At 35.0% G+C, this 13737-nt stretch overlaps 1 protein-coding gene across 1 annotated transcript; it reads left to right on the top strand.

Annotated features, from left to right (window-relative positions):
* The first annotated feature begins 1183 nt into the window (after window positions 1-1183).
* On the top strand, window positions 1184-13442 carry LOC105078892 (transmembrane protease serine 11B-like). The gene is made up of 10 exons (XM_010967549.3): window positions 1184-1333; window positions 3353-3471; window positions 5162-5277; window positions 5363-5430; window positions 6868-7028; window positions 8430-8468; window positions 9277-9454; window positions 10978-11237; window positions 11587-11729; window positions 12367-13442. Exons 1-10 carry the CDS (start codon window positions 1326-1328, stop codon window positions 12526-12528), a joined length of 1254 nt encoding a protein of 417 aa, XP_010965851.2. The 5' UTR covers window positions 1184-1325; the 3' UTR covers window positions 12529-13442.
* Window positions 13443-13737: the final 295 nt, after the last annotated feature.

Below are 13737 nucleotides of genomic sequence, written 5' to 3'. Positions count from 1 at the left end.
ACCTCTTTGGAGCCTTTTCCTCAGAGCTAACTGAATGGCTGTCCACCAGGCTATAGTAAGACTCTGAATTCACAACTCTTATAATGCGTGTTTTTCTTTGAGTTGGCATACATTCTATAACTTCAATAATCAAAGTAGTGTGATATGGCACAGTAATAGAAAAATAAATCAAAGAAACAATAAAAGAAGTTCAGAACGAGATCCACACTTGATTTATACTTGATTTATAAGAAAGGTGGCATTGAAGGGCGGTGGATAAAGATTGCATGTTTATGATTTCAATAAGATGTACAGGGTCAATTAATAGTCATATGGGAAAAGATGCATCTTTTACTCCTACTTCATAATGCACACACAAATAAATGCAATGTGAATTGTTGACCTAAGTGCAGACAGTGAAGAAACATTAAAGGTTTTAGAAGAAAACATGGAAGTATATATTTATGAAAGGCAAAGATTTCTTAAATGAATTGCACACATATACTCACAAAATACTAACCTTAAAAGGAAATATTGACAATTTTTAAACTAAAATTAAGAAAATCTTTTTTTAAAAAATCACCAATAATTAGTTCCACTTCCAGCAATGGTAGTCTTATATCAAGCTCTCTTAGAGTTAATAATTACAAAGTTTGGAAAAAACATAAAAACCAGCCATATGAAGGCAGCAGAGAGTGACCAAAAACTGGGAAAAACTGTATTAGGGTCAGTTTATGAAAGGAAAGGACTATATTGCCTGAGATTTACAAACATACAGTTTCTTGCCAGAGGGCATTGGTCATTCAGTCCAGGTGGCATAGGGGTGCTAAAAAGTTAAGCAAAATGATGGCAATATTAGTTATATTAAAATTGGTACCCTGTGAAAAGTCTTTTGTCAGAAATTTCTACCTAGTTACAGCTGGTTTCAGTTAAGGAAGAAGAAGCCAGAATGATGGAATTGACCGAACACAGAGTTAGGATTATCCCGACTTACCACAAAGCTGTTTTTGGGGTGTAGCTTTAGGTGACAAATCCAAGACTTGGCAATTATTTTTTTCAAAATAGCCAAGTCAAGGAAGTTTGTCATTCCCTGGATGACTCCTATCTTGAAACAATAGAAATATGACAGTCATTAACATTAGTCAGACAAGTTTCATCTTATTTGTTCTCCATATTTCACCCAGCCCAAAAAACAAACCAACACTGGATGTAGCACATAAACCTATGAAACACTGATCATCTTAAAAGCTACACCAGAAGATCCTTATTATCATTATCACTGTCACCACTGTCATCATCATCATCACTACCATTGCCAGTGGCACCACCACAACTATCAAAATACTATGTCCAGGTAAATGGGATTTTAATTGGGAGAGTAAGTCTATAAAAGCTAACAAGCTGCTATAGCGTATCCTCTAGTTTTTTGTTAATTGGTTGCTTTTTATAATTTAGATTGTTATTTCTGGGCCCATGCAATTGTTTCTGAGGCCTAAAGGCCCTGTATTTAGTCTCTGGGAAATTTTCAGAAATTTGGGGGGGGGAAACGAATTTTAGCAAAATTTTGCTTACTTTTTATATCCACCCATAAGAACTATTATTTTTGTTCTCTAGTACATAGATTTTGGAATAATGTACTTTACAACACAGATTCTAAATTAGCACCTGGCAAAATACAAGGGGCCTCAAAATTTAAAAGGTTTTCAAATGATTTTCTTTCTGTAGACTCTGCTTTTGTTCTTTTTTTAAAAAATAGGATTGTTTACTACTGCTGAATTGTTTTTGTTTTCATGTGTGTGTGTGTTTTGGGGGACTAATTATGCTTATGACTGAAAGAAATCCATAATGAAAGGGAAAAGCTTATCAGTGCTGCAGTCAACTATATGTATTCTTTAGAACTTCCAAGAACACCTAAAATGGGCTTTCAACGATAAACATTTTATAAGCTGAATATAGTGATTACTTGCATAGAAACTGTCTCAGCTACTTTATGTGCCATGTACATAATTTAGGCTACCTGTGTGAGTCTTTCAAACTTTCATGTCTCAGAAAGACTGAGCTACCAGACTACATTACAACTGACTAATCCAAAACAAATTTCAGACTTTGCTATCACAGTGAACTTTTCTACTCATTAGAAGACACAGATTATTGGATATTAATAAGGTTATAAATATCATTATTAATTACCTTAACTGTATACTCCTTTTAAACTGTGATTTATCTAGTATAAGAAATACCATGCCTAAATAGATGTTTTGCTCTGAGGATGAGATTAAACAACTGAATTCTAGTATAAAAGCATACAAGGAAGAGTTAGGATTAAGAATAGAGAACAGAGAGGAAACAAAACTGGGTGGAGTTGTACAGGTGTGGCATAAGGTACTCATTTATTTTTAAAGGACCTTCTCTACCTAAAAATCAGTTAGTCCTAGAAAGATTAGAACAAAAAGGTTCTCCTGCTCACAGGGAATATATGATTTGCTAAATGTACCCACTGATTACAAACTCTTCTGTTTTGCAAGTTTTGTTTAGGGTGATGCAGAATACAAAGAGATTGAAGAAACAGCTGAGGCTATTTTGAAACTTGAAATCAGATTTTGTTTTTTGTGTGTTACAGGTCTTCGTCCAAATGGACAATTTCATGACATCATATCTTTCAAGCTATAAAGAATAAACAATGTCCAAACTTTATAAAATTAGACTAAGGGTGGCCATATGGCCTAACTGTAACCCTAGACCTCTCTATTTGTATGATGCCAAGTCACAATGTTTTCTGATTATTTTTCATCTAATTGATTGGTTTTGATGATGAATCTTACCTGTCTGTTAAATTATATTTTACAAATAATCTATATTTATTATAGAAACATCAGAAAACATAGTTAAGAATAAAGTAAACAAAAATGACAAAAAGTCTACCCATAATCTTATAATATGGGAAAGTTGCTTTTGACATCATGATGTTTCCCTACACAATTAAACATATAAATGATGTTATATATTTGTGTTTATAAATCTATATATGTCCACACATCTGATGTGGCTTTAGTTTACAAAGATACAACCAGACCACATGTAATGTTTTATAACTTGCTTTAGATAAATAAAAAAGCAAACCAACTTCTCCTTATCAACGTAAGAACACAAACCATGCTATTTTACTCACTGTTGTAACACAGTACTCAAAGATGACTTGCTAAATGGACGAACAGTAATGTCCATCCTCACTGAGACAGTTAAGGCATCTGTGTTTTAAACTAACATAAAGACCTAATGCATAAGTTATAAACTGTGTTGTATGAGTTGGAGGAGAAACAGGTAGATTTAGAATATCTATCATCTGATTTGAGCCGTTTTCCTCCTTTGGTAGGTACAACGTATTTTCCCAGAGAAGATCTTGGCCACTTTGGATGACAATCCTTATCTTCCTTGGAACGATGGCAATCTTGGGAATAACTATTGGTCTCATTGTTCATTTTCTGGCAGTTGGTCAGTATTGACTACTCAATTTTCACCCTTACCACTAAATCTCTTTTAACTCTTAGAAATTGGTAAGAAACAATATGAATATTAAATTTCCTTATGGAAACTTTGTCACTACTATTTTATTTCAACATAATAATTTTATATAATTTGACACCAAAGTTTATAAATTTTTCTGAATTCTGTATTTCCTTGATCCTCTCTGTAAGTTGTATCACCAACTATGGGAGTATGGGCAAGACTGAAAAATTCAATACTTTGGTGCCAATATTTGTTGTCAATAAAGGAGCTTATATAGTAGGTTTGCAGTTAAGCTGTACATTTTTAGTAAATATACCTCAAGCTTTGGAGATCCCTACTCTTCTTGGCTCATTTCTAATATTGATTATTAAAGATATAATTGATAAGTAAGAATGGATAATCCACTAATGGTTCTTCTAATAGTGGACAGTCAAGAATGGTTAAATGGCTGAATGTTCATACTAACTTGATCTTATTTTTAATATCTTTTATTAAACCTACATTCAGAAAGTTTGGTTTTCCAGTTTATTTTTACTTTTCAGAAAAATTAATTCTAAAATTTGTGTAACTGTTTAAGGTTTTTAAACAAATTTGTTACCTACTCTTCCACTTGATCCTCACAATAATCCTTTGAACTTGAGAGAGCAGGTTTTACTACTATCCCTAGTCTCACACGCAGGAAACTGAGGTTCAGGCAACTCAAGTGATTTGCTTGATATCACAGGATTTAAGTCACATAGCTGAACACAAACCCACATTTTAATACTTCAAGTGTATTATTCTACTTTATCATGATTTTTGTTTTATTCCTCTGAAATATATCACCCTATACAATAATGTCATATGGACACATTTTGCTTGATTCAGTGACAATTCAAGTTTTCTTTCAACCTAGCTTCTCCTTTGTTTCTCCATAATCATCTTAATTTCAAATTTCAAAACTTGTCCTTCATGAGTGTAGTAGACACTCAGACTCTTGCTTGGCATGTCTATCCATGAACTCTCCATAGTCTGAATCCTTCTAGCCTCTTTTTGTCTCTGCTCATTAAAAAATAACATTCTTCACATCATTTCCTTAAGGATAGTTCTGAGTTTTCCATATTAAGCCCCCGTGAAGAAGTTCTGTCAATATGTTAGTGGGGACCAGTAGCCTAATTAGTTAACCTTCCAAAATATAGTTTGCATTTTAATAGATCCCTTCTTCTGGAGAAACAATGACTTAGTGGAAAGGAGTAATGCAAAAGAGAGAACTACAGGCATCCTGGCTTGAGTAGGAAGTGTGTGGAATGATAAGTCACCCCTGAATTTCTCTACATGTTCAACCATCTATCATTTCAGATATAAGACTAGACAAGCTTGTATTACCTAAAGTTAAATTAGTTGAACCAGGCTTCTTGTGAAGTAAAAATGGACATTCAAACTTGCAAAGGTTGTTTGAAATCATTTTGAAAGATGAACCCTTTTGCTCTAGGATTTTGGCTTAGGAGCTAATACAATCTTTGTTAATAGAGTAACTTGAGTTGGATGACAGCTAGGGGAATATCTCATTCAGTGGTAGTAAACTAATTGCCCTAACTGAGTACATCTATTGAAATTTAATTTTGAGATAAAGATACAGAGGGGCTTGAAGCCGTTTCCTGTTTTAAAATTTTCTGAATATTTCTTTATTTCACAGGAAAGATTTACTATTACCAAGGTAATTTTCATATTTCTGGAGTCACATATAATGACAGTTGTGAAAAAGCAGTTTCAGAAGCCAGCACAAATCTGAGCAAAGATATTGAGACTAAAGTAAGTAAGAGATCTTTTTTATTAACTTTATTATAAATTTGATTGAAACATACATCATGGCTTTTTTGGTTTTTTCTCTTGACAGATATCTACCACATTTCAGAATTCTAGGGTATACAAAGAATATATCAACTCTCAGGTCATGAAACTTCTGTAAGTATAAATTCATTCAAGATTATATGGAAGAAGATGTAGGTAATATGTCACATTAGTCCTGGTTTTAAGTAACAACAGTGATGAAAAACAGAAAGAGAGAGGGAGAGAGAGGAAGAGAGAAGGAGAGAAGGAAGAGAGGGAGGGAGGGAAGGAAGAAGGAAGGAAGGGAAGGGAAGGGAAAAAAGGAAGGAAGGAAGGAAGGACTCCCCATAAATTAAAATATCACTGTATCTAACAAATTTCTGTTCAGGGTAGGAAGTGTTCTGTACAAATCTGTAATCTCGGTACTTGAAGGGGAATTGTAAGGTTGTTGGTGGCAGTCAGTTCTAACTGACTTCTATGATAAAAGATAATTTAAAAGACAATTGTAACTCTACGGAAAATAAAGATTGTCTTGCTATCCATCTACTAGCCACCTCTTTTCCCATTCATACTCGTCTGGCCGTATCTTTCTTAAAATAATCCTCCTTCGGTCTCTTTAATAATCACCATCACTGTAATGACTGTGGAGAAAAGTGAATCTTTACGATAACATTTGTCTAAATATGTATTGTAAGTGTGCCTGACAGTGGTAATGGTGGTGGTGAGAGATGCGGGGAGGCAGGTATCACGGAGCATAGGGGATAAGTGATTAAGGGAGAGAGCATTTGTAATTTAGCAACTGTCAGTATCTATTCTGGAGAAGTCTGAATTCCTTAAAACTAAAAAAAAAATCCAGCTAGACAACCAACCAACCTACTTACCTCCAGACAGACAAAAACGTCTGAAGGCCCTTCAATTGATCCTAATTATTTGAAAATAGAGCTGTGGTTTCTTAAAAATTGTGATTAATATAGCTTTTGCATTGACAGTCTTCCAAAATGAATTAATTGTCTCTCCTGATCAATAAAAATAATGTACTGAATATACAGATAACGGAGATATTCTTATGCTTAGAATTATCTTTCTGAGCCTTCTCATTGTATAGATCCATTGGGGTGGACACTCATAAGAAACTACGGGAAGAAGCTTAGTTCTGGCTCTTGAATATATGCTAGAATTTATCTTTTGAATGCTTCCCAGCCCTGCATTTAAGTTCTTATTTATCTCTTCCTCTAAAATTAAGAAAACATCTGTACAAAACACTATTTTTTTTTTACTGTATTATAATGAAATTTCAAGCCAATTATTTGTTGGCCAGTACTCAGTTTCTCATACATGTTTGAAATATTCTGATTTCTAACGTTCACATCCTCTTTCACAAACAATACCTCTAAACCAATTAGAAGATTTTTAAGGATCCTTGAACTTTATATATACTGGGACAATATCTGTGTATTGTTTTTTAATATATGTAAAGGCAATATAATAATTACAATGTGGGAAATTCAGTATGTTCATAAGACATCTAAAAAATCAGGAAGTAGCACATGAGAACATTTCTGTTTTGTCCAGTCCTAATCCCAGTGGTTCCAGTGTACAGTTACAGCTGACATTCAAGTTTCCTCCAGCAAAGAAGAATAGCATGAAGCCTGAAATAGAAGCTATCTTACATCAGATATTGAAAGACAACATGGCATCCTGGAATGCAGTTCCCACCTCCCTTAAATTTATAGGTATTTCAACTATTTTAATTATTTTCTACTACTTAAGTATCTAGACTATTAAAAAAAAAAGTACCAGAAAAAATGTACTTAGGAAAAAATTTACTTAGGAAAAAATAGTCTTTCCAAACTCTGGCACTCCTACCATTGAGTTGATAGTGGAAAGGGTAGTGCTATGGAATCTTTGTCTGAACAGTGATAGGAAGGAGTGTTGAACCACAGATATGCTTGTGAGTTTGGGAGGGTTGGGTATTATGGATGGAAAAGGGGGTGAAAGGTAGTAATTGAAGCATTATTCTCCCTACCTTCTACTTTTGTCAGGATCTCATTATAGGAAACAGACTTAAGTGTTTTCTTGATCATTGAGCTGAAGATTGTAGGAGTAAGTGTGAAATTGAGGACAGAGAGCTCTTATTGATTCTTGTAGAAGAATGGAAGTAATCCTACTAAAGAAAAACTTGTCTGAAATAATTCCCCAGAAAACAAGAGAAGAAAATGACAGAATTTTGTCTCAGTGCAGAAAGTAACGTTTGTAAGCATCTTGAAGGTCCTGCATTTGTCCTGAAACTCTAACTTGGATTGTTAAAAGGTCTATTTAGGTGGTCTAAGCTTGTGGTTCCAGAGCCCAGTTTTGTGGTTCTTCCAGACTGACAATTGATCCTAGTGTCCTTGAAAGCTATAATGGCTGCCAGCTGCCAGTCACAGGTCCTTTGCCTCAGAACACAGACCCTGTCACCAATGGGCCACTCATGACAAGTGAGTCTGAGGCAGAGCTTCTGAAAGAAGCAATACAATTCCTTCGTGAGTAGTTGTTGGGAAAGAAGACTGTACCAGTTACTGCCCCTCTGTATCCCCGAGATTTAAGAGTTAGCACTTTCTGATGTGTTCTTTTTTAGTTCTCTCTTCTCTTTCTCTCTAAAGTCTCTTCCCAGTGGAAAAGAGACTTGAATTTAAGTTAAATTCTCAAAATTTCATAATTCAGTCTTAGTAATGAGATGACTTGCAAAGAGTAGGATAGGCCCAATGTAATTTTAGTTGGATTTTTTTCCTTTAAAATATAGATAACTCTGAGTATTTCAGAGTAATGAGAATTATCTAAGGGAAAGAAATCCAAAGATTATGCCCAGTGCCTCTTTTAGTAAGAGTATAAGCTTCTTACTTCACTAAATATTTTACTTCAACTATCATAAAACTGAGAGCTTTGCTTTTTTATTTCCTTTTCCTGTACTACCTGGTAAAGATGTGGAGAGATGGCCAGAATATAACAAGTAAGAGTGAGAGGGGTTGATAAGCAATACACGAACTAGCCTGAATAGTTAAATGTTGGCTGTAATTAGGTTAGGAAATCTAGTCCTTGGGTTGAAGAGAATTGCATGATGATATTTTATCAACTTTATTTTTTTTTAATTTCAGAAATCAGCAAGGCTCATGCTGAAATGCTTACAAACAACTGTAAGTTTAGAAACTTTATTATAAATTTAATACACTCACAAACAGTTTTCTATCATTTTTCTAGAAAGTATCTAGAAGCACCTCAGGTGGAAATCTATAGTAGTTTTTCAAAATTATTGGATATACTAGATATTTATTGGGAATTCCTTTTTAAAAAACACTGACCATTTGTAAGTGGTTGTCCAAAAGGGTGAAATGACAACTGTTTGCAAAGAATGGAATCATGAAAAATATCTTGTTTGAATTAGTTAATATATAAAAAAAAGGGAAGGAAAAAGGACAACTTAGGATAATAAGAAAATGCAAAACTAGGCTATAGAAAAATACGTCTATTATAAGGTAAAAAACAGTTCTGTACCTTTTAAACAAATTCTCTTTAAAGTATCATGGGGCCCACAACATGGTACATCCATGCATTCATTCAATCAGTGGATATTTCTGGAATATCTATTATCCACATGGGGCTTTACAGACAGCACTGTACATGCTATGCAACATACAGACATTAATGAAGCAAAGTTTCTACCTTCAAGAACTTTGCAATCTATTTGGGGAGAGTAAAATTATAAGACAGATACAATGTAACTCAGTAAGTGAAAGACGTTTAAGACTGAAAAAGAGGAAAAGTAAACATCACCCAAACGAAGATAGAGTGGACTACCATGATATGAATACATTACAGGAAAGAGACAGCATTGTTAGGAGGTGCTGAACAATCACTGAAGGGTTTCAAGTAATGTTTTAAAAATACTTCTTATAAAGCATAATCACAGATACCTGCTCTTGTATAAATAAATCTTTTCTTTAGGTTGTGGGAGACAACTGGCCAACAGTATTACATCTGGCAATCGAATTGTGAATGGGAAAAAAGCCGTGGGTGGGGCCTGGCCGTGGCAGGCAAGCATGCAATGGAAGGGCCAGCACTACTGTGGTGCCTCTCTGATCAGCAGCAGGTGGCTCCTATCTGCAGCTCACTGCTTTGCTAAGTAAGTTTGAGAGTTTCACTAAATGTAGGAGTCTAGGTGCAGGCCTATTTCGGATAGTCTGTGGGGGTTAACTTGAATGTGTGAAGTTTGCCAAGCCATATGAAATTTACAAATACTTGTATAATTGAAGGGCAGCAAAGAAATTTAAATTTGGAAGGGGGGAAAAGTGAATGGAAGCAAATTAACATTTTCTAAAAAGCTGCTTTAGCCCAATGTTAAGTGCTTTACTTACATCATTTTATTTAATCATAATAGTAATTCCATATGGAAGGTATAATTTAACCTATTTAAAGATGAGGAAATCTAGGGTTCAGAAATGGTGATGTAACTTGACCAAGATCATACAGCTCTTAAATAACAGAAATTGAATGTGAATACAGGTATGTCTGACTCCAGTTACAAGGTGCTTATTTGTCTTGTCCTCTGGGGGGTTACAATCTATTTGAAGAAATTTAAATGTGATGTATTAAAAGTAGAAGGTGGCATGGTGTATGTACAACACAGGTACTAAGTTTGATGGAAACCTGATGACAAGAGAGAACATATCTAGCTGAGGTATGCAGTTGTAAGATTTGATCCAGACTCTAAAGATGAAAGACTTGATTGATAGGGTGAGTAGATGAGAAAGGATAATAAGCATTTCGAGTTGGGAAAATAGCCTTCTTCAAATGTGTTGACATGAAACAACACAAGTTGTATTCTGTGGACAGCAAGCAAAGAGAATAATTTGAATCTTAGAGGATTTGTAAAAGGAAACATTAGAAAATATGCTTAGAAAATGTAGTTATATCTGGGATCGGGAATACTTCTAAATGACAAGATGCTAACTTACTGGAAAAACACAGCTATTGAGTATGTGGAGTCACTGAAGATTTTAAAATGGGAGAAAGATTGAACAGTGTCACAGTTATAGGAAGGTCTTGAAACCCTTAAAAAAAAAACCACCAAAAAAACCGCCAATACCTGACATTTTGAGGAAGGTAAAAATGGTTAGATAGGATGTTAGGTCCTAACTGAGAAAGAATCTCAGGGGAACTGGAGAAACTGGTCAGAAAATCTAAATTAGAAGCCAAGAGGCATTGACTTGGTAAATGTAATGTGACTGTGTTAAAATAATTTGCAATTTTAAAATTTATGGAAGTGCCTGGAGACTGCCACAGGTTCTAGGAGTGCAGGGTGTATGGTAGGAAAGAACAGTGATTCTGGACCCCTTCCATTGGGGCTGCTCATGTGAGCCCTACCCAACTCAAATGCTCAGAAACTGGACGGGGCTGAAGCAGCAGGAAACATCAGTGACTCTGGTCAGGAGGATTTGTAGAAAGCTAACAGCTCTAATAGTCCTTAGCACTATTTTTATGTGACTGCAGCATTTATAACATCCCCACGTCAAAGACAATTTTTAAAAATAAGAATTTAAGTGCTTTATAAGTATTGTTTGGGAACCTCATACCTTAAAATTATAAGATAATAACCTCTGTGAACACCCCAAACTGAGTGAATTTTAATTGAATTGTGTCCTCCAGGAAAAATAATTCAGAAGACTGGACTGTCAACTTTGGAACTGTAGTAAATAAACCATATATGACAAGGAAAGTCCAAAATATTATTTTTCATGAAAATTATAGCAAGGCTGGGGTTCACGATGATATTGCCCTTGTGCAGCTTGCTGAAGAAGTCTCTTTTACGAAATACGTTCGTACGATTTGTCTTCCTGAAGCCAAAATGAAGCTCTCAGAAAATGACAGCGTTGTAGTTACAGGATGGGGAACACTTTATATGAATGGTGAGTTTTTCTGTAAATATGTAATATCTTCACAGGAATAATATTTAATCAATCAATCAATCACTTTCTCACACAATTAACCAATCAGTAAATATACTGAAAAGAAAACAAAGTGATGGGACCAAAAGCATGGTATTGTTTTCAGTTTCTGAAATACCTCTGAGAATGAGAATTGGAAAAATTGGAATAATGTATGCGGCAGCCAGATAATAAACATCAGAAAGAAACCAGTCTAGTCAGGGACTGGCTGGCTCTTGGTGACCAAAGAATCGGCTTTATTCCACAGAAGCTCTTTGTATCAACAAACAAGGTTAAGATCTCTATAATTTGCAGAATTTATTGCCTTTAGGTCCTCTTCCAGTAATACTTCGGCAGGCCTTTCTGAAGATTATTGATAACAAAGTTTGCAATGCTCCACATGCGTTATCTGGCTTGGTGACTGATACAATGCTGTGTGCTGGATTTATGTCAGGAGAAGCTGATGCCTGTCAGGTACCTCAAGAAATATTATCAAATCATTTTTTCCCAAAGTACTAATTCAGTGGTAGTTTTTATCACCACACAAAAAAATTTTTGTCTTAATGATTTTCACAGAGTAACTTCTTATTTCAATCCAGAAAGCAAATATTTATTACTCTCATTAATGTACCAGATACCAGCGTAGATGCTGAGGATGCAGTGGTGAACACCATGCCTGCCCTCATGAAGTTTTCAGTCTAGGAATCCATACTTACAAGGTGATAAAATAAGTTTGGCTCTATTTTATGGGCACCCTGCCGACAAGAATGCTGTCTCTTCCTTATGGAGAGATGCAGCAGGACGTTTAGCACGTGCACGTGACATCCGTTCTTCAGAGGCTTCCTCATGGAGCAGCTGAGGCACTTTCTCCATAGTTAAGGCTGGACTAATTAACAAAATCAAATCCTAGTCTTTCCAATCCAATATTTAGCTGCTGTAGGCAATGTATTCTGGTTGGTAGTTGCCCTGGGTTTTGAAGAAACCCAAGAGTTCCACAGTTCTAAGCCCAGAGGGTGGATGTTTGCAATGCTCAGGGCATTGCAACTCCAGAGGAGAGGTAAAAGGAAATTCTTCGACAAGACACGAAACATTTTTCCCTCTTTTCTTCTAGAATGATTCTGGTGGACCACTAGCTTACCCCAACTCTAGGAATATATGGCACCTTGTTGGAATAGTAAGCTGGGGTGAAGGATGTGGTAAAAAGAATAAACCAGGTGTCTACACTCGGGTGACTGCTTATCGTGACTGGATTACCTCCAAGACTGGACTCTGAAAGAAATGTAACCTTGGAATGGAACATAAAGACAACTACAGGATATTCTTATCTATTGTTTCAAAATCTTTTTTGACTGTTGGTATACTAATCATTTTCTTATATAAAAATGCATAAATATCTTGATTAATGTTTTATCTAAAGCACTATCCATTTATTTATTGATCTATTTAACTAATTTAGGAAACAGGAAGAAAAAAAGAAAGGATGACCGTAATATTTTTATTAATAGCCTAGTTCTGATGTATCTTACCATTGTATTCAGAATAGACCTTTATTTTTTAGAATTAAAGAAATACATATTTGTTGGTATGAGAACATATGCTGGATCTACCAAATAAATTATTTTTCATTCTATATATTATAAATGCATTTTGTTAAACCAAAATACATAAGACAAATAATGTATATTCACTTTTTATTTCAATGTGAGATAGTTTGTGTACCTTGTAAAATCATATGATCTTGGAATGGAGGGGAATGTCAGAGGTTCAGCTAGACCGAGTGTCTCAATATAGAGATCGAGAAACTAAGAAGAAAAATTATTTCCTTAAAGTCATTCTTCAGTCTCTCTGACAAGTTGCAACCCTCATGTGAATTTTCCCTTGTAGAATTCAAATCCAAAGTCAGTCAGGAATTTTAAAATGATTTTTAAGTTGCAATTATTTATATAATATTTCTTCATGTCCTTTTGTCATTTGTTTGTATTCCTTTGCAGCAAGAATAATGTGAGGTCCTTGAGGGCAGAGGACTGTATGGCATCTATAGCTCTCCTCACAGTGCATATGCAGTGGTGTGGAGGACAGACTCTGTAATCTCTGCAAATAATTCACCTTTTGTAATTTCCTAAAATTAAAAAGTAGCTTAAAAATTTAAAACCAGCTAAAATAAACCTAAAAATTCTCTTCCTTCAATTGTTTGTGATATTACTCTTCTTTTTTTTCCTTATTATAAATTATGACTTATGATGTACATAATGATGTGAAGCCAATCCATAACTAAGTGAGACAAGGTGGTGTTTTTTCCTCCCCTCTCCTTTCTCAGGCAGGTCACATGTATGTATTGAACACTCAGTGCGTTCCAGGAACTGTCAGGTATGGACACAGTATCATCTTCCAAGGATGCTGCATTTAGTGGATAAAGACAGGCAGTAAGCACACACATAAGACAATTTTGGTTTGTGGTAAGTGTTAGGAAGGGGGAAAAGGT

Source organism: Camelus bactrianus, chromosome 2 (assembly GCF_048773025.1).
Source record: "Camelus bactrianus isolate YW-2024 breed Bactrian camel chromosome 2, ASM4877302v1, whole genome shotgun sequence".
NCBI classification, from domain to species: Eukaryota; Metazoa; Chordata; class Mammalia; order Artiodactyla; family Camelidae; genus Camelus; species Camelus bactrianus.
Note: the sequence above shows the minus strand (reverse complement) of the source record. Positions and strands in the feature narration are given on the sequence as shown.